The sequence below is a fragment of the Heptranchias perlo genome, chromosome 10 (assembly GCF_035084215.1).
Source record: "Heptranchias perlo isolate sHepPer1 chromosome 10, sHepPer1.hap1, whole genome shotgun sequence".
NCBI lineage: Eukaryota > Metazoa > Chordata > Chondrichthyes > Hexanchiformes > Hexanchidae > Heptranchias > Heptranchias perlo.
This window is the reverse complement of record NC_090334.1, coordinates 86,659,689-86,681,400: the sequence shown is the minus strand read 5'-3', so window position 1 is coordinate 86,681,400 and position 21,712 is coordinate 86,659,689. Positions and strand designations below refer to the sequence as shown.

Below are 21,712 nucleotides of genomic sequence, written 5' to 3'. Positions count from 1 at the left end.
CAATAAGATCGCCTCTCATTCTTCTGAACTCCAATGAGTAGAGTCCCAATCTACTCAACCTCTCCTCATATGTCCACCCCCTCATCCCCGGGATTAACCGAGTGAACCTTCTTTGTACTGCCTCGAGAGCAAGTATGTCTTTTCTTAAGTATGGACACCAAAACTGTATGCAGTATTCCAGGTGCGGTCTCACCAATACCTTATATAACTGCAGCAATACCTCCCTGTTTTCATATTCTATCCCCCCAGCAATAAAAGCCAACATTCCGTTGGCCTTCTTGATCACCTGCTGCACCTGCATACTAACTTTTTGATTTTCTTGCACTACGACCCCCAGATCCCTTTGTACTGCAGTACTTTCCAGTTTCTCGCCATTAAGATAACTTGCTCTCTGATTTTTCCTGCCAAAGTGCATAACCTCACATTTTCCAATATTGTATTGCATCTGCCAAATCTCCGCCCACTCACCCAGCCTGTCTATATCCCCTTGTAGGTTTTTTATGTCCTCCTCACTCTCTACTTTCCCTCCCATCTTTGTATCATCTGCAAACTTTGATATGTTACACTCGGTCCCCTCCTCCAAATCGTTAATATAGATTGTAAAGAGTTGGGGGCCCAGCACCGACCCCTGCGGAACACCACTGGCTACTGGTTGCCAGTCCGAGAATGAACCATTTATCCCAACTCTCTGCTTCCTGTTAGATAACCAATCCTCCACCCATGCCAGAATATTACCCCCAATCCAATGATTCTTTATCTTGAGCAATAATCTTTTATGTGGCACCTTGTCGAATGCCTTCTGGAAGTCTAAATACACTACGTCCACTGGTTCCCCTTTATCCACCCTGTACGTTATGTCCTCAAAGAACTCAAGCAAATTTGTCAGACATGACTTCCCCTTCATAAAGCCATGCTGACTTTGTCCTATTAAATTATGTTTATCCAAATGTTCTGCTACTGTCTCCTTAATAATAGACTCCAAAATGTTACCCAGCACAAATGTTAGGCTAACTGGTCTATAATTTCCAGCCTTCTGCCTACTACCCTTTTTAAATAACGGTGTTACATTAGCAGTTTTCCAATCTGCCTTTGCTGAGTCCAGAGAATTTTGGAAGATTATTACCAAAGCATCCACAATCCCGACTGCCACTTCCCTCAAGACCCTGGGATGTAAGCCATCAGGTCCAGGGGATTTATCCGCCTTGAGTCCCATTAATTTACTGAGTACCAATTCCTTGGTGATTTTAATCGTATTTAGCTCCTCCCCCCCCTCGAGCCCCCTGTTTGTCCAGTGTTGGGAGATTCTTAGTGTCCTCTACCGTAAAGACTGAAACAAAATATTTGTTCAGCATTTTTGCCATCTCCATGTTTCCCACCATTAATTTCCCGATCTCATCCTCTAAGGGACCTACGTTTGCCTTAGCCACCCTTTTACTTTTTATATAACTGTAGAAACTCTTGCTATCTGTTTTGATATTTTTTGCTAATTTATTTTCATAATCTATCTTCCCTTTCTTAATCAATCCTTTAGTTACTTTTTGCTGTCTTTTGAAGACTTCCCAATCTTCTATCCTCCCACTAAGTTTGGCTACCTTATATGTCCTTGCTTTTAGTCGGATATTATCCTTAATTTCTTTACTTAGCCACGGATGGCTGTCATTTCTTTTACACCCTTTTTTCCTCAGTGGAATTTTTTTTTGAAAGTTGTAAAATAACTCCTTAAATGAACACCACTGCTCATGTACCGTCTTACCCTTTAATCTATTTTCCCAGTCCACTTTAATCAATTCTGTGCTCATACCATCATAGTCTCCTTTATTCAAGCTCGGTATGCTTGTTTGAGAACCAACCTTCTCACCCTCTAATTGGATATGGAATGTAACCATGTTATGGTCACTCATTCCAAGGGGATCCTTAACTAGGACATTATTAATTAATCCTGGCTCATTACACAGCACCAGGTCCAAGGTTGCTTGCCCCCTTGTAGGATCAGTTACATACTGCTCAAGAAATCCATCCCGAATACACTCAATAAACTCTTCCTCAAGGCTGCCCTGCCCAATTTGATTTGTCCAGTTAATATGATAGTTAAAATCCCCCATAATTATAGCTGTCCCCTTATTACATGCCCCGACTATTTCCTGATTAATACTTCTTCCAGCAGAATTGCAACTATTTGGAGGCCTATATACTACGCCCACTAATGTTTTTTTCCCCTTATTATTCACTCTGTTAATCCCGGGGATGAGAGGGCGGACATATGAGGAGAGGTTGAGTAGATTGGGACTCAACTCATTGGAGTTCAGAAGAATGAGAGGCGATCTTATTGAAACATATAAGATTGTGAAGGGGCTTGATCGGGTGGATGCGATAAGGATGTTCCCAAGGATGGGTGAAACTAGAACTAGGGGGCATAATCTTAGAATAAGGGGCTGCTCTTTCAAAACTGAGATGAGAAGAAACTTCTTCACTCAGAGGGTGGTGGGTCTGTGGAATTTGCTGCCCCAGGAAGCTGTGGAAGCTACATCATTAAATAAATTTAAAACAGAAATAGACAGTTTCCTAGAAGTAAAGGGAATTAGGGGTTACGGGGAGCGGGCAGGAAATTGGACATGAATTTAGATTTGAGGTTAGGATCAGATCAGCCATGATCTTATTGAATGGCGGAGCAGGCTCGAGGGGCCGATTGGCCTACTCCTGCTCCTATTTCTTATGTTCTTATCTTATGTTAATGAGCACTTCAAACAACTTAAAGCTCGTTCCTGAGCCAGTCACAAGAACACAGCTGAAAGGCACAGGTGCAGGAGGTAAGGCAGAAGGCCAAGATGAGGAAACTTGACAGGAGGCAGTGGGAACAGGCGGGCGCCATGATTCTAAAAGACCTCAGGTAGGTGGTGCTGTGGAGTATATGTCCCGAAGCTTGGAGATAGAATGCAGTAACCTCAGGAGGTGTTCCTGGCATTTCTGAAAAGAACTGTGGCAGACTCCATTTCACAGGTGATAATGTTTCTGGTGACTCATCTTGGAATCCATTGTGTTCTACTCACCAACTCAAACAATGCATGAACCAGGGAGATATGATGGTACATGTCCCCCAGAGCAATATTTTGGCTTTGCACAATGCAAGCTGGGATTTTAAAAGTATTGATTGGAAGATACAAGAGACATCAATCCCTATTTTTGATTTATATCAGTACCTGGAGCTCCCTAGTGGATACCAAATTCATCCCTCAGTACTGTGCTGAGAAGAGGTAAAGGGCACTTAGTTTTTTCTTGAATTATAGTGAAGTGCCAATACAGGTTCAGCTATTGCCTTTAGAGATGTGTCCAAATATCTCTGCTTCATGACGCAGAACGTCGATTCAGGTTATTTAAACCCTCACACCACCATTCTTTGATTATCCCTATGAATTTAGTGCAAGGTGCATAAATCAAGAGAGAGGCTGAAAGTGAGCAAGCGAGCAGGCTGAGGAGCACTAACCTGGGTTGTGTTCAGGTTTCCTGACAATCCAAAGGTTGTTGTTGTCTTTGTGTAAATAGGCAGTAACCTGAAAAACAGGACAGCAGAAAGATGACAAAATCCTCATCTGTGTTCGGCACCTGGACCTACCACATGATCTCGGTACCATTCCAACTGACCTGCTGCTGTCGTGCCCCAACACCTTCTGGATACAAATGCCAGTGAGAATGCAGGTACCCACCTGCAGTCCGCACGTTCTTTACTGTAATTACCGATCCATAAGCAATGTCTGTAATGAGAAAGCGGCCATTAGACTGGGAACAAAATACCTGGAAAACACAGTGAGCGAGTGAAATATCAGTAACATCTCAAGTTGTCACATGGGACTATGATATAGTAGCAAAGAAAGGGAGGATTGGGTACTTAATATTCCTGGCTACAAGGTATTAGTAAAGATTGGGAAGGAAAGAAAGGCGTTGGCAGTAATGATCAAAGAAACTATAATAGCACTGGAAAAGAATATGGCGGGGCAGTGGGATTAGCTGGATTGCTCAGGCATAGAGCCAGCGCGGACTCGATGGGTTGAATGGCCTCATTCCATGCTGTAACCATCTGTGATTCTGTGAAACATTGAAAATTGAAGGCACAGGAGGCCACCACTCGGCCCATCGCGTCTGTGCCAGTCAAAATAGAGCTGCCCAGCCTAATCCCACTTTCCAGCACTTGGTCTGTTGCCCTGAAGGTTATGGCACTTCAAGTGCACATTCAAGTACCTTCAAAATGCGATGAGGGTTTCTGCCTCTACCACCCTTTCAGGTACTGAGTTCCGGACCGCCAGCACCCTTTGGGTGAAATAAAATTTTCCTCAGCTCCCCTCGAATCCTGCTACCAATTACTTTAAATCTATGCCCCCTGGTCACTGACCTCTCTGCTAAGGAAAATAGGTCCTTCCTATCCACTCTGTCTCGTCCCCTCAATTTTACACATCAAAATTAAATTGTTCCTCAGCCTCCTCTGTTCCAAAGGAAACAACCCCAGAAAATCCAATCTTTCCTCATAGCTAAAATTCTCCAGTCCTAGCAACATCCTCGTAAATCTCCTCTATACCCTCTCTAGTGCAATCACATCTTTCCTGCAACGTGGTGGCCAAAAATGTACGCAGTACTCAAGTTGTGGCCTAACTAGTGTTTTATACAGTTCCAGCATAAGCTCCCTGCTCTTATATTCTATGCCTCGACTAATAAAGGAAAGTATCTCGTATGCCTTTTTAACCTACAAATACATAAAGGGCAAAAGAGTAACGAGGGAGAGAGTAGGGCCTCTTAAGGATCAACAAGGTCATCCATGTGCAGAACCACAAGAGATGGGTGAGATCCTAAATGAATATTTCGCATCGGTATTTACGGTTGAGAAAGGCATGGATGTTCGGGAACTTGGGGAAATAAATAGTGATGTCTTGAGGAGTGTACATATTACAGAGAGGGAGGTGCTGGAAGTCTTAACGCGCATCAAGGTAGATAAATCTCCGGGACCTGATGAAATATATCCCAGGACGTTATGGGAGGTTCGGAAGGAAATTGCGGGTCCCCGAGCAGAGATATTTGAATCATCGAAAGCTACAGGTGAGGTGCCTGAAGATTGGAGGGCAGCAAATGTTGTGCCTTTGTTTAAGGGCGGCAGGGAAAAGCCTGGGAACGACAGACCGGTGAGCCTGACATCTGTAGTGGGTAAGTTGTTAGAGGGTATTCTGAGAGACAGGATCGACGGGCATTTGGAGAGGCAGGAACTGATTAGGAACAGTCAGCATGGTTTTGTGAGAGGAAAATCATGTCTCACAATTTTGATTGAGTTTTTTGAAGGGGTAACCAAGAAGATAGATGAGGGCTGTGAGTGGACGTGGCCTACATGGACTTTAGCAAAGCCTTTGACAAGGTACCGTATGGTAGGTTGTTACATAAGGTTAAATCTCACGGGATCCAAGGTGAGGTAGCCAATTGGATACAAAATTGGATTGACGACAGAAGACAGAGGTTGGTTGTAGAGGGTTGTTTTTCAAATTGGAGGCCTGTGACCAGCGGTGTGCCTCAGGGATCGGTGCTGGGTCCGCTGTTATTTGTTATTTATATTAATGATTTGGATGAGAATTTAGGAGGCATGGTTAGTAAGTTTGCAGATGACACCAAGATTGGTGGCATTGTGGACAGTGAAGAAGGTTATCTAGGATTGCAACGGGATCTTGATAAATTGGGCCAGTGGGCCGATGAATGGCAGATGGAGTTTAATTTAGATAAATGCGAGGTGATGCATTTTGGTAGATCGAATCGGGCCAGGACCTACTCCGTTAATGGTAGGGCGTTGGGGAGAGTTATAGAACAAAGAGATCTGGGAGTACAGGTTCATAGCTCCTTGAAAGTGGAGTCACAGGTGGATAGGGTGGTGAAGAAGGCATTCAGCATGCTTGGTTTCATTGGTCAGAATATTGAATACAGGAGTTGGGGTGTCTTGTTGAAGTTGTACAAGACATTAGTAAGGCCACACTTGGAATACTGTGTACAGTTCTGGTCACCCTATTACAGAAAGGATATTATTAAACGAGAAAGAGTGCAGAAAAGATTTACTAGGATGCTGCCGGGACTTGATGGTTTGACTTATAGGGAGAGATTGGATAGACTGCGACTTTTTTCCCTGGAGAGTAGGAGGTTTAGGGGTGATCTTATAGAAGTCTATAAAATAATGAGGGGCAAAGATAAGGTAGATAGTCAAAATCTTTTCCCAAAGGTAGGGGAGTCTATAACGAGGGGGCATAGATTTAAGGTGAGAGGGGAGAGATACAAAAGGGTCCAGAGGGGCAATTTTTTCACTCAAAGGGTGGTGAGTGTCTGGAATGAGCTGCCAGAGGCAGTAGTGGAGGCGGGTACAATTTTGTCTTTTAAAAAGCATTTGGACAGTTACATGGGTAAGATGGGTACAGAGGGATATGGGCCAAGTGCAGGCAATTGCGACTAGCTTAGTGGTATAAACTGGGCGACATGGACATGTTGGGCCGAAGAGCCTGTTTCCATGTTGTAAACTTCTGTGATTCGATGATTCGAACCACCTTGTCTACCTGTCCTTCTACCTTCAGGAAACTGTGGACATGCACTCCAAGGTCCCTCACTTCCTCGACACCTCTCAGTATCCTCCCATTTATTGTGTATTCCCTTGCCTTGTTTGCCCTCCCCAAATGTATTACCTCACACTTCTCTGGATTGAATTCCATTTGCCACTTCTCTGCCCACCTGACCAGTCCGTTGATATCTTCCTGCAGTCTACAGCTTTCCTCCTCACTATAAATCACACAGCCAATTTTTGTATCATCTACAAACTTCTTAATCATTGGTTATCTAGGATTGCAACGGGATCTTGATAAATTGGGCCAGTGGGCCGATGAATGGCAGATGGAGTTTAATTTAGATAAATGCGAGGTGATACATTTTGGTAGATCGAATCGGGCCAGGAGGGGGTGACTAGGCGTGTGGATGAGGGTAACGCAGTGGATGTGGTATACATGGATTTCAGTAAGGCCTTCGATAAAGTCCCCCACAGGAGACTGGTCAAGAAGGTACGAGCCCATGGAATCCAGGGTGCCTTGGCACTTTGGATACAAAACTGGCTTAGTGGCACAAGGCAGAGGGTGATGGTCGAAGGTTGTTTTTGTGACTGGAAGCCTGTGGCCAGTGGGGTACCACAGGGATCGGTGCTGGGTCCCTTGCTGTTTGTGGTCTACATTAATGACTTGGATATGAATGTAAAAGGTATGATCAGTAAGTTCGCTGATGATACAAAGATTGGTAGGGTGGTAAATAGCGAGGAGGATAGCCTCAGTCTGCAGGACGATATAGATGGGTTGGTCAGATGGGCGGAACAGTGGCAAATGGAATTTAACCCGGAAAAGTGCGAGGTGATGCACTTTGGAGGGACTAACAAGGCAAGGGAATACACAATGAATGGGAGGACCCTAGGCAAGACAGAGGGTCAGAGGGATCTTAGTGTGCAAGTTCACAGATCCCTGAAGGCGGCGGAACAGGTAGATAAGGTGGTAAAGAAGGCATATGGGATACTTGCCTTTATTAGCCGAGGCATAGAATATAAGAGCAAGGAGGTTATGATGGAGCTGTATAAAACACTGGTTAGGCCACAGCTGGAGTACTGTGTGCAGTTCTGGTCGCCACACTACAGGAAGGATGTGATCGCTTTGGAGAGGGTGCAGAGGAGATTCACCAGGATGTTACCAGGGCTGGAGTGCTTCAGCTATGAAGAGAGACTGGGAAGATTGGGTTTGTTTTCCTTGGAGCAGAGGAGGTTGAGGAGGGACATGATTGAGGTGTACAAAATTATGAGGGGCACAGATAGGATGGATACTAAGGAGCTTTTTCCTTTCGTTGAGGGTTCTATAACAAGGGGACATAGATTCAAGGTAAAAGGCGGGAGGTTTAGAGGGGATTTGAGAAAGAACTTTTTCACCCAGAGGGTGGTTGGAGTCTGGAACTCACTGTCTGAAAGGGTTGTGGAGGCAGGAACCCTCACAACATTCAAGAAGCATTTGGATGAGCACTTGAAATGCCATAGCATACAAGGCTACGGACCAAATGCTGGAATATGGGATTAGAGTAGACAGGGCTGATGGCCGGCGTGGACACGATGGGCCGAAGGGTCTCTAACCGTGCTGTATAACTCTATGACTCTATGACTCTACATTTAAGTCCAAATCATTAATATATAACCACAAAAGGCACCTAGTACTGAGCCTTGTGGAACCCCACTGGAAACAGCCTTCCAGTCACAAAAACACCCGATCGTTACCCTTTGCTTCCCACCATTGAGTCAATTTTGTATCCAACTTGCCACTCTCCCTTGGATCCCATGGGTTTGTACTTTTTTGGCCAGTCTGCCGTGTGCTATATACTATAGGCCACCAAATAGTGGGAAGGAGATAGAGGAGCAAATTACAGAAAGATGCAAGAACTATAGAGTAGAGTAGTGATAATGGGGGACTTCAATTATTCCCATTATAGGCTGGGACAGTAAAAGTGAAAAGGACAAAGAGGGGGAGGAATTCCTGCAATGTGTTCAAGAGAATTTTCTGGAACAATGTGTTCCCAGCCCAACCAGGAAGGAAGCAGTGCTGGATTGGTTCTGGGGAATGAAGTGGGGCAAGTGGAGCATGTTTCAGTGGGGAAGCATTTGGGGAACAGTGATCATAATATCATTAGGTCTAGAATAGTTATGGAAAAGGACAAGGGACAATCAAATGTGAAAATACTAAACTGGAAGAGGGCTAATTTCAGTCAGTTAAAAAGGGATCTTGCCCAGGTAGATTGGAATCAAAAATTGACAGGCTAACAGTAATTGAATAATGGGAGGACTTCAAGAAGGAGTAGGTTCAGATACAGAGTAGACACATTCCTGCGAGAGGGAAAGGAAGGGCATCCAAAGCTAGAGCTCCCTGAATAACTAAAGGTATAGTGATTAAAATGAAACAGAAAAATGAGGCTTATGATGAATGCAAGGTTCATAGTACAGGAGAGAACCAGACTGAATACAGAAAGTACAGAGGAGATCGAAAAAGGGGAAGAGAGGCAAAGAGAGTGTATGAGAATAATCCATAGTGAGGAACCAGATGTGATAGGAATAACTGAAACATGGCTACATAAAGAACAGGACTGGCAACTAAATATGGCAGGATAACATAATCAGAAAGGATAGGGAAGGAAGGGGGGGTCGAGTAGATGTATTAATTATGGATAACATAATGGCAGTAGAAAAAAGGGACATAACTAACAGAAGGATAGAAACAGAATCCATATGGATTGAAATAAAAGATAAGGGATCGATCACGCTAACAGGGGTATACTATAAATCACCAGTGGAAAGGAGGTGCAGAAAGAAATATGTAAGCAAAGGACATAGAATAATAATCATGGGAGATTTTAACTATTCCCAAATAAACTGGAAAGAGGTTGGTAAAGGGGTGCAGGGAATGGGTTTTTTTTTTACAATGAGTGCAGGACTCCTTTCTTACCCAAAATGTAAAAAGCCCAAGGGAGGAATACTGCTGAATCTAGTAATGGGAAATGAACCAGAACAGATAAGAGAAGTAAGCATGGGGGAACATCTAGGCAATAGCGATCACAACATTATAAGGTTTAAGATAAAGATTGAGAAGGACACAAGTAAGACAAAGACCTAAGTAATAAATTAGGGAAAAAAACTGATTTTCAGGGGGTGAGAATGGAACTAGGGAAAATAAATTGGAAAAATGTACTGATAAACAAAGAAATAGAACAGCAGTGGGAAATATTTACGATGGTATCAACAGAGATCAGGAGAATTACATTCCTCCAGAAAGCAAGAACAAACTGGGCAGTGATGACACACCATGGATGAACAAAGAGATAGAATAAAACTGAAACACATCTTTCGTTCAGGCGCTTTACAACCATCAACTCATTGATTTCAATAACTTCAGATCATAACCACTGCTCTCATTTTTTCAGACAACAGGTGGTGTAATGGTTCTGCTGTTGCCATTTACAGCTCCACTAAATGGTCATCAACTTGAAACTTTAGCTCGGTTTCTATCTTCACAGATGCTACCTGACTCGTTGAGTTTTTTTTTTGTTTATTCGTTCATGCGATGTGGGCATTGCTGGCGAGGCCGGCATTTATTGCCCATCCCGAATTGCCCTTGAGAAGGTGGTGGTGAGCCGCCTTCCTGAACCGCTGCAGTCCGTGTAGTGAAGGTTCTCCCACAGTGCTGTAAGGAAGGGAGTTCCAGACCCAGCGATGATGAAGGAACGGCGATATATTTCCAAGTCGGGATGGTGTGTGACTTGGAGGGGGAACGTGCAGGTGGTGTTGTTCCCATGCACCTGCTGCTCTTGTCCTTCTAGGTGGTAGAGGTCGCGGGTTTGGGAAGTGCTGTCGAAGAAACCTTGGCGAGTTGCCACAGTGCATCCTGTGGATGGTGCACACTGCAGCCACAGTGCACCGGTGGTGAAGGGAGTGAATGTTTTGGGTGGTGGATGGGGTGCCAATCAAGCGGGCGCTTTGTCCTGGATGGTGTCGAGCTTCTTGAGTGTTGTTGGAGCTGCACTCATCCAGGCAAGTGGAGAGTATTCCATCACACTCCCGACTTGTGCCTTGTAGATGGTGGAAAGGCTTTGGGGAGTCAGGAGGTGAGTCACACGCCACAGAATGCCCAGCCTCTGACCTGCTCTTGTAGCCACAGTATTTACATGGCTGGTCCAGTTAAGTTTCTGGTCAATGGTGACCCCCAGGATGTTGATGGTGGGGGATTCGGCGATGGTAATGCCGTTGAATTTCAAGGGGAGGAGGTTAGACACTCTCTTGTTGGAGATGGACATTGCCTGGCGCGAATGTTACTTGCCAATTATGAGCCCAAGCCTGGATGTTGTCCAGGTCTTGCTGCATGCGGGCTCGGACTGCTTCATTATTTGAGGGGTTGCGAATGGAACTGAACACTGCAATCATCAGCGAACATCCCCATTTTTGACCTTATGATGGAGGGAAAGTCATTGGTAAAGCAGCTGATTATGGTTGGGCCTGGGACACTGCCTTGAGAAACTCCTGCAGCAATGCTCTGGGGCTGAGATGATTGGCCTCCAACAACCACTACCATCTTCCTTTGTGCTAGGTATGACTCCAGCCACTGGAGAGTTTTCCCCCTGATTCCCATTGATTTCAATTTTACCAGGGCTCCTTGGTGCCACACTCGGTCAAATGCTGCCTTGATGTCAAGGGCAGTCACTCTCACCTCACCTCTGGAATTCAGCTCTTTTGTCCATGTTTGGACCAAGGCTGTAATGTGGTCTGGAGCCGAGTGGTCCTGGCGAAACCCAAACTGAGCATCGGTGAGCAGGTTATTGGTGAGTAAGTGCCGCTTGATAGCACTGTCGACGACACCTTCCATCACTTTGCTGATGATTGAGAGTAGGCTGATGGGGCGGGAATTGGCTGGATTGGATTTGTGGACAGGACATACCTGGGCAATTTTCCACATTGTCGGTTAGATGCCAGTGTTGTAGCTGTACTGAAACAGCTTGGCTAGAGGCGCAGCTAGTTCTGGAGCACAAGTCTTCAGCACTACAGCCGGGATGGTGTCATGGCCCATAACCTTTGCTGTATCCAGTGCACTCAGTCGTTTCTTGATATCACGTAGAGTGAATCAAATTGGCTGAAGACTGGCTTCTATGATGGTGGGGATATCGGGAGGAGGCCAAGATGGATCATCCACTCGGCACTTCTGGCTGAAGATGGTTGCAAACGCTTCAGCCTTGACTTTTGTACTCATGTGCTGGACGCCGCCATCATTGAGGATGGAGATGTTTGCAGAGCCTCCTCCTCCCGTTAGTTGTTTAATTGTCCACCACCATTCACAACTGGATATGGCAGGACTGCAGAGCTTTGATCTGATCAGTTGGTTGTGGAATCGCTTAGCTCTGTCTATAGCATGTTGCTTCCGCTGTTTAGCATGCATGTAATCCTGAGTTGTAGCTTCGCCAGGTTGGCACCTCATTTTTCGGTATGCCCAGTGTTGCTCTTGGTATGCTCTTCTGCACTCCTCATTGAGCCAGGGTTGATCCCCTGGCTTGTTGGTAATGGTAGAGTGAGGAATATGCCGGGCCATGGGGTTACAGATTGTGCTGGAATACAATTCTGCTGCTGCTGATGGCCCACAGCGCCTCATGGATGCCCAGTTTTGAGCTGCTAGATCTGTTCTGAATCTATCCCATTTAGCACGGTGGTAGTGCCACACAATACGTTGGATGGTGTCCTCAGTGCGAAGACGGGACTTGGTCTCCACAAGGACTGTGCGGTGGTCACTCCTACCAATACTGTCATGGACAGATGCATTTGCGACAGGTCGATTGGCGAGGACGAGGTCAAGTAAGTTTTTCCCTCGTGTTGGTTCGCTCACCACCTGCCGCAGGCCCAGTCTGGCAGCTATTTCCTTCAGGACTCGGCCAGCTCGGTCAGTCGTGGTGCTACCGAGCCACTCTTGGTGATGGACATTGAAGTCCCCCACCCAGAGTACATTCTGTGCCCTTGTTTCCCTCAGTGCTTCCTCCAAGGTGTTCAACATGGAGGAGGACTGATTCATCAGCTGAGGGAGTGCGGTAGGTGGTAATCAGCAGCAGGTTTCCTTGCCCATGTTTGACCTGATGCCATGAGATTTCATGGGGTCCGGAGTCAATGTTGGGGACTCCCAGGGCCACTCCCTCCTGACTGTATATCACTGTACTGCCACCTCTGGTCGGTCTGTCCTACCAGTGGGACAGGACATACCCAGGGTTGGTGATGGAAGAGTCTGGGACGTTGGCTATTTCCAGCATTTCCTGTTTTTTATTGCAGATTGCCAGCATCCGCACTATTTTGCTTTTGACTAAAAGTAGCGACGCAGGTTAAGGCCATAAAAAAAGCAAATCAAGCTCTGGGGTTCATTTCTCGAGAGATAGAATTGAAAAGCAGAGAAGTTATGTTAAACTTGTATCGAACACACTCGGAGTACTGTGAACAGTTCTGGTCTCCATATTATAAAAAGGATATAGAGGCACTGGTGAAGGTGCAAAATAGATTTACTCGGATGATACAGGAACTGAGAGGTTATACCCATCAGGAAAGATTGAGCAGACTGGGGCTGTTAACTCTAGAAAAAAGAATGAGGGGCGACCTGATAGAGGTCTTTAAGACTATGAAAGGATTTGATAGTGAAAATATCTTCTCTTTGTCTACCCTTTCGGGGGAGACCAGAACTTGGGGCCATAAATGTAAGATAGTCACTAATAAATCCAGTAGGGAATTCAAGAAAAACTTCTTTACCTAGAGTATGAAACTCGCTCTCACAAGGAGTAGTTGAGGTGAGAAGCACAAATGCATTTAACGGGAAGCTGGATAAACATGAGGGAGAATGGAATCGAAGGATATGCTGATCGGGTTCAAAGAAAGAGGGAGGGAGAAAGCTTGTGTGGAGCATAAATACTGGTATGGACCCATTGGGCAGGATAGCCGGTTTCTGCCCTGTACTTTCGATGCAATCTATGTAAAAGCAAGGAAAATATGCTAACCTTATAAAGGAGCTGAATTCCAGAGGTGAGGTGAGAGTGACTGCCCTTGATATCAAGGCAGCATTTGAGCGAGTGTAGCACCAAGGAGCCCTAGTAAAATTGAAGTCAACGGGAATCAGGGGGAAAACTCTCCAATGGCTGGAATCATACCAATCACAAAGGAAGATGGTAGTCGTTGTTGGAGGCCAATCATCTCAGCCAGAGGACACTGCTGCAGGAGTTCCTCAGGGCAGTGTCCTCGGCCCAACCATCTTCAGCTGCTTCATCAATGATCATCCCTCCATCATAAAGGTCAGAAATGGGGATGTTCGCTGATGATTGCACAGGATTCAGCTCCATTCGCAACCCCTCAGATAGTGAAGCAGTCGGTGCCCGTATGCAACAAGACTTGGACAACACCCAGGCTTGGGCTCATAAGTGGAAAGTAACATTCGCGCCAGGCAAGTGCCAGGTAATGACCACCTCCCATTGACATTCAACGGCATTACCATTGCCAAATCCCCCACCATCAACATCCTGGGGGTCACCATTGACCAGAAACTTAACTGGACCAGCCACATAAATACTGTGGCTACAAGAGCAGGTCAGAGGCTGGGTATTCTGCAGCGAGTGACTCACCTCCTGACTCCTCAAAGCCTTTCCACCATCTACAAGGCACAAGTCAGGAGTGTGATGGAATACCCTCCACTTGCCTGGATGAGTGCAGCTCCAACAACACGCAAGAAGCTCGACACCATCCAGGACAAAGCAGCCCGCTTGATTGGCACCCCATCCACCACCCCAAACAAACATTCACTACTTTCACCACTGGCGCACCGTGGCTGCAGTGAGTACCAAGGCTCCTTTGACAGCACCTCCCAAACCCGCGACCTCTACCACCTAGAAGGACAAGAGCAGCAGGCACATGGAAACAACACCACCTGCACGTTCCCCTCCAAGTCACACACCATCCCGACTTGGAAATATATCGCCGTTCCTTCATTGTCGCTGGGTCAAAATCCTGGAACTTCCTTCCTAACAGCACTGTGGGAGAACCTTCACCACAGACAGCAGCGGTTCAAGGTGGCGGCTCACCACCACCCTCTCAAGGGCAATTTGCGATGGGCAATAAATGCTGGCCTTGCTATCGACGCCCACATCCCATGAACGAATAAAAAAATAGCCGGCGTGGACTCGATGGGCTGAATCATTGAGTGCATTCAAAACAGAGATCGATAGATTTCTAGATATTAAAGGCATCAAGGGATATGGGGATGGTGCAGGAAAATGGCGTTGAGGTAGATGATCAGCCATGATCTTGTTGAATGGCGGAGAAGGCTCGAGGGGCCGGATGGCCTACTCCTGCTCCTATTTCTTATGTTCTTATGAATGACCTCCTTCCGTGCAGTAATCTTTCTATGATTCTATGAGACTAGGGGAAAAGAATGAAGATCAGAACTATAAAATGAACAGTGTTAGTCTACAGGATACAGCACAAAAAGGATTTGAGGGGGAATTGGTTGATAAATCCTTCAATCTGTCTGCAGTGCACGGCAACTGTAAATAAGGCAAATAGGATCTTGGTTTGTACAGTGCACAGAATAGGATATATGTAAGAAATGTGATACTGAGCTTATACAGGGCAGTGGTTTGACACCATCCAGAGCACTGTGCACTGTTCTGGTTGCTCTATTATAGCAAGGACATCACAGCCATGGAAAAGGTGCAGAGAGCTACCTGTCTGATCACAAAATCATAGCAGTTTACAGCACTGAAGGAGGCCATTTAGCTTAGCACACCTGTTCCAGATCTCACTCCCATTTCCCTGCCTTTTATTTTTCAAATATTTACCACTTCCTTTTTAAAAGCCATTATGAATTCTGCTTCCACTACTGTTTCTGCACAGCATTACTGAGCCTCCATGACCTATAGCGAGATTACAATTGGGATACTGGGTGACCAAGGCTGGGAACTGAATATTCAAGGATATTCAACATTTAGGAAGGACAGGCTAAAAGGAAAAGGAGGTGGGGTAGCGCTGTTAATAAAGGATGAGATCAGTACAATAATGAGAAAGGATCTTGGCTCAGAAGATCAAGATGTAGAATCAGTTTAGGTGGAGCTAAGAAACAGCAAGGGGCAGAAAACATTGGTGGGAGTTGTTTATAGGTCACCAAACAGTAGTGGTAATGTAGGGCACGGTATAAAGCAGGAAATTAGAAGTGCATCTAACAAGGGTAATACAGCAATCATGGGGACTTTAATCTACATATAGATTGGGCAAACCAAATTAGCACGAATATTGTGGAGGACGAATTGCTGGAATGTATACGAGATGGTTTTCTAGATCAGTATGTTGTGGAACCAACTAGGGAACAGGCTATTTTAGATCTAGTATTGTGCAATGAGAAAGGGTTAATTAATAATCTTGTTGTAAAGGAACCCTTAGGGAAGAGTGGCCATAATATGATAGAATTCTTCATTAAGTTTGAAAGTGATGTAGTTCAATCCGAAACTAGGGCCTTAAATCTAAACAAAGGAAACTACGAAGGTATGAGGCGCAAGTTGGCTGTGGTTGATTGGGGAACGACATTAAAAGGCGTGATGGTAGACAGGCAACGGCTAGCATTTAAAGAATTAATACATAAAATTATGACAAATATTTATTCCTTTAAGGCACAAAAACTCAACATGGCTAACAAGAGAAATTAAAGATAGTATTAAATCAAAGGAAGAGGCAGATAAAGTTTCCAGAAAAAGTAGTAAGCCTGAGGATTGGGAGCATTTCAGAATTCAGCAAAGGAGGACCAAGAAATTGATAAAGAAAGGGAAAATAGAATATGAGAGTAAACTAGCGAGAAACATAAAAACGGACTGTAAAAGCTTCTATAGGTATGTAAAAAGGAAAAGACCGGCGAAGGCAAATGTGGGTTCCTGACAGACAGATGGGAGAATTTATAATGGGGAATAAGGAAACGGCAGAGAAATTAAACAAATACTTTGTGTCTGTCTTCATGGAAGACACAAAAAACCTCCCAGAAATATTAGAGAGAACAAAGGGACTGGCGAGAATGAGGAACTGAAGGAAATTAGTATTGGTAAAAAAAAATAGTAATCGAGAAATTAATGGGACTGAAAGTCAATAAATCCCAAGGACCTGATGATGTCCATCCCAGGTTTTGAAAGAAGTGGCTATTAGAGATCGTGGATGCATTGGTTGTCATCTCCCAAAATTCGATAGGTTCTGGAATGGTTCCTGCAGATTGGAGGGTAGCAAATGTAACCCCACTATTTAAGAAAGGAGGGAGAGAGAAAACAGGAAACTACAGACCTGTTAGCCTGACATCAGTACCAGGAAAATGCTAGAATCTATTATAAAGGATGTGATAACAGGACACTTAGAAAATAATAATAGGATTGGCAAAGTCAACATGGATTTATGAAAGGGAAATCATGTTTGACAAACCTATTGGAGTTCTTTGAGGCTGCAACTAGTAGAATAGATAAGGGGGAACCAGTGGATGTGGTGTATTTGGATTTTCAGAAGGCTTTCGATAAGGTCCCACACAGGTTGGTGAACAAAGTTAGAGCACATGGAATTGGGGAAATATACTGGTGTGGATTGAGAATTGGTTAACAGACAGGAAACAGAGAGTAGGAATAAACGGGTCTTTTTCAGGTTGGCAGACTGTGACTCGTGGGGTACCACAGGGATCGGTGCTTGGGCCCCAGATATTCACAATCTATATCAATGATTTGGATGAGGGGACCAAATGTAATATTTCCAAGTTTGCTGTTGACACAAAATTAGGTTGGAATGTGAGTTGTGAGGAGGATGCAAAGAGGCTTCAAGGGGATTTCGACAGGCTAAGTGAGTGGGCAAGAACATGGCAGATGGAATATAATGTGGAAAAATGTGAAGTTATCCACTTTGTAGGAAAAACAGAAATGCAGAGTATTTTTTTAAATGGTGAGAGATTGGGAAACATTGATATTCAAAGGGACCTGGGTGTCCTTGTACATGAGTCACTGAAAGCTAACATGCAGGTGCAGCAAGCAATTAGGAAGGCAAATGGTGTGTTAGCCTTTATTACAAGAGGATTTGAGTACAGGAGTAAAGATGTCTTACTGCAATTATATAGGGCCTTGGTGAGACTGTACCTGGAATGTTGTGTACAATTTTGGTCTCCTTACCTAAAGGGAGTGCAACGAAGGTTCACCAGACTGATTCCTGAGATGGCGGGATTGTCGTATGAGGAGAGATTGAGTAGACTAGGCCTGTATTCTCTGGAGTTTGGAAGAATGAGAGGTGATCTCATTGGAACGTACAAAATTCTTACAGGGCTCGACAGGGTAGATGCAAGGAGAATGTTTCCCCTGGCTGAGGAATCTAGAACTAGGGGGTCACAGTCTCAGAATAAAGGGTAGGCCATTTAGGACTGAGATGAGGAGAAATTTCTTCAGTCAGAGGGTGGTGAGCCTTTGGAATTCTCTACTCCAGAGGGCTGTGGAGGCTGAGTCATTGAGTACAATCAAAACCGAGATCAATAGATTTCTAGGTATTAAAAGCATCAAGGGATATGGGGATGGTGCAGGAAAATGGCATTGAGGTAGAAGATCAGCCATGATCTTGTTGAATGGCGGAGCAGGCACGAGGGGCCGGGTGGCCTCCTCCTGCTCCTATTTCTTACGTTCTTATACTTGCAATCATAAACCCAGGATGTGTCACGAAAAAAGATTTGAAAAATTACAGCTCTTTATATCAGAAAAATGCAGTTTAGAGGGCAATATGATGGACATGTTTAAAATCATTCAAGGGTGGGACAGGATTGATAGAAGCAGACTGTTTCCAGTAGTTGAGGGTTCGAGAACAAGGGTTCATAAACCCAAGGCTGAATGCAAGAGACTTAGAACAGAGCGAAAGAAACTTCTTTAGAGAGTTGATGAGTACTTATAATTAAGACAGGATAGGAAAGAATAGATTGAACAGACTAATTGGGGGTCTAAAATGAGGGGACATAGATAAAAAGACTAAAAATGCAAAAGATATCGGTCAGAGAGCAGCACAGAGGATTGTGAGGCTGTGAAATGCACCAATGGAGTTAGTAATTGAAATAGAGGCCGTGTCAACACTTAATAGGTTAGATACGTGGAATGGAATTCTCTCTGGAGCAGTGTACGGGAATGCATTTGGGGAGGGCAAATGAGGCAAGGGAGTATACAATAAATGGTAGGATACTAAGAGGTGCAGAGGAACAAAGGGACCTTGGAGTGCATGTCCACAGATCACTGTCGGTAGCAGGACAGGGAGATAAGGTGTTTAAGAAGGTATATGGGATACTTTCCTTTATTAACATAGAAACATAGAAAATAGGAGCAAGAGTAGGCCATTTGGCCCTTCGGGCCCGCTCCGCCATTCAAAATGATCATGGCTGATGGTCTAACTCAGTACCCTGTTCCCGCTTTTTCCCCATATCCCTTGATCCCTTCAGCATGAAGAAATATATCTATCTCCTTCTTGAATACATCGAATGACTTGGCCTCCACTGCCTTCTGTGGTAGAGAATTCCACAGGTTCACCACCCTCAGTGAAGAAATTTCTCCTCATCTCGGTTCCAAATGGCATATCCCGTATCCTGAGACTGTGACCCCTGGTTCTGGACTACCCAGTCATCGGGAACATCCTCCCTGCATCTAATCTGTCCAGGCCTGTTAGAATTTCATATGTTTCCATGAGATCACCTCTCATTCTTCTAAACTCTAGTGAATATAGGCCTAGCCGACCCAATCTCTCCTCATAAGTCAGTCCTGCCATCCCAGGAATCAGTATGGTAAACCTTCGGTGCACTCGCTCTATGGCAAGGACATCCTTCCTCAGAAAAGGAGACCAAAACTGCACACAATACTCCAGATGTGGTCTCACCAAGGCCCCGTACAACTGCAGTAAGACATCCCTGCTCCTGTACTCAAATCCTCTTGCAATGAAGGCCAACATACCATTCGCCTTCCTAACTGCTTGCGGCACCTGAATGCTCACTTTCAGCAACTGGTGTACAAGGACACCCAGGTCTTGTTGCACCTCCCCTTTTCCCAATCTATCACTATTCAGATAATACTCTGCCTTTCTGTTTTTAAAACCAAAGCGGATAACCTCACATTTATCCACGTTATACTGCATCTGCCATGTTTTTGCCCACTCACCCAACTTGTCTAGATCACATTGGAGCCTCTTTGCATCCTGCTCACAGTTCACAACTCAGGACATGCTAAACAGCGGAAGTAACATGCTATAGACAGAGCTAAGCGATTCCACAACCAACGGATCAGATCAAAGCTCTGCAGTCCTGCCACATCCAGTCGTGAATGGTGGAGGACAATTAAACAACTAACGGGAGGAGGAGGTGCTGCAAACATCCCCATCCTCAATAATGACTGAGTCCAGCACATTAGTGCAAAAGACAAGGCTGAAGCGTTTGCAACCATCTTCAGCCAGAAGTGCTGAGTGGATGATCCATCACGGCCTCCTCCCGATATCCCCACCATCAAAGAAGCCAGTCTTCAGCCAATTCGATTCACTCCACGTGATATCAAGAAACGACTGAGTGCACTGGATACAGCAAAGGCTATGGGCCCCAACAACATCCCAGCTGTAGTGCTGAAGTCTTTTGCTCCAGAACTAGCTGCGTCTCTAGCCAAGCTGTTCCAGTACAGCTACAACACTGGCATCGACCCGATAATGTGGAAAATTGCCCAGGTATGTCCTGTCCACAAAAAGCAGGACAAATCCAATCCGGCCAATTCCCGCCCCATCAGTCTACTCTCAATCATCAGCAAAGTGATGGAGGGTGTCGTCGACAGTGCTATCAAGCGGCACTTACTCACCAATAACCTGCTCACCGATGCTCAATTTGGGTTCCGCCAGGACCACTCGGTTCCAAACCTTGGTCCAAACATGGACAAATGAGCTGAATTCCAGAGGTGAGGAGAGAGTGACTGCCCTTGACATCAAGGCAGCATTTGACCGAGTGTGGCACAAGGAGCCCGAGTAAAATTGAAGTCAATGGGAATCAGGGGAAAACTCTCCAGTGGCTGGAGTCATACCTAGCACAAAGGAAGATGGTAGTGGTTGTTGGAGGCCAATCATCTCAGCCCCAGGACATTGCTGCAGGAGTTCCTCAGGGCAGTGTCCTCGGCCCAACCATCTTCAGCTGCTTCATCAATGACCTTCCCTCCATCATAAGGTCAAAAATGGAGATGTTCGCTGATGATTGCACAGTGTTCAGTTCCATTCGCAACCCCTCAAATAATGAAGCAGTCCGAGCCTGCATGCAGCAAGACCTGGACAACATCCAGGCTTGGGCTCATAAGTGGCAACATTCGCGCCAGATTAGTGCCAGGCAATGACCATCTCCAACAAGGGAGAGTCTAACCACCTCCCCTTAACATTCAACGGCATTACCATCGCTGAATCCCCCACCATCAACATCCTGGGGGTCACCATTGACCAGAAACATAACTGGACCAGCCATATAAATACTGTGGCTTCAAGAGCCGGTCAGAGGCTGGGTATTCTGCGGCGAGTGACTCACCTCCTGACTCCCCAAAGCCTTTCCACCATCGACAAGGCACAAGTCAGGAGTATGATGGAATACTCTCCAATTGCTTGGATGAGTGCAGCTCCAACAACACTCAAGAAGCTCAACACCATCCAGGACAAAGCAGCCCGCTGGATTGGCACCCCATCCACCACCCTAAACATTCACTCCCTTCACCACCGGTGCACAGTGGCTGCAGTGTGTACCATCCACAGGATGCACTGCTGCAACTCGCCAAGGCTTCTTCGACAGCTCCTTCCAAACCTGCGACCTCTACCACCTCGAAGTACAAGAGCAGCAGGCACATGGGAACAACACCACCTGCACGTTCCCCTCCAAGTCACACACCATCCCGACTTGGAAATATATCGCCGTTCCTTCATCGTCGCTGGGTCAAAATCCTGGAGCTCCCTTCCCAGCAGCACTGTGGGAGAACCGTCACCACACGGACTGCAGCGGTTCAAGAAGGCGGCTCACCACCACCTTCTCAAGGGCAACTAGGGATGGGCATTAAATGCCGGCCTCGCCAGCGACGCCCATATTCCATGAAC

The 21,712-nt window shown here is 45.5% G+C and overlaps 1 protein-coding gene across 6 annotated transcripts in view; it reads right to left on the bottom strand.

Annotated features, from left to right (window-relative positions):
• pomt2 (protein-O-mannosyltransferase 2) overlaps positions 1–21,712 on the bottom strand; it is a 196,347-nt gene that overhangs the window by 89,195 nt on the left and 85,440 nt on the right. For all 6 annotated transcript variants that reach the window (XR_010964271.1, XM_067992145.1, XM_067992147.1 and 3 more), the window contains 2 exons: positions 3,640–3,749; positions 3,482–3,548 (listed from right to left, as the gene is read on the bottom strand). Coding sequence is in view for 5 of the 6 variants with exons in the window: in XM_067992145.1 (XP_067848246.1) it covers positions 3,482–3,548; positions 3,640–3,749 (177 nt within the window). In the remaining variant the exon portion in view is untranslated. The remainder of the gene's footprint in view (positions 1–3,481; positions 3,549–3,639; positions 3,750–21,712) is intronic.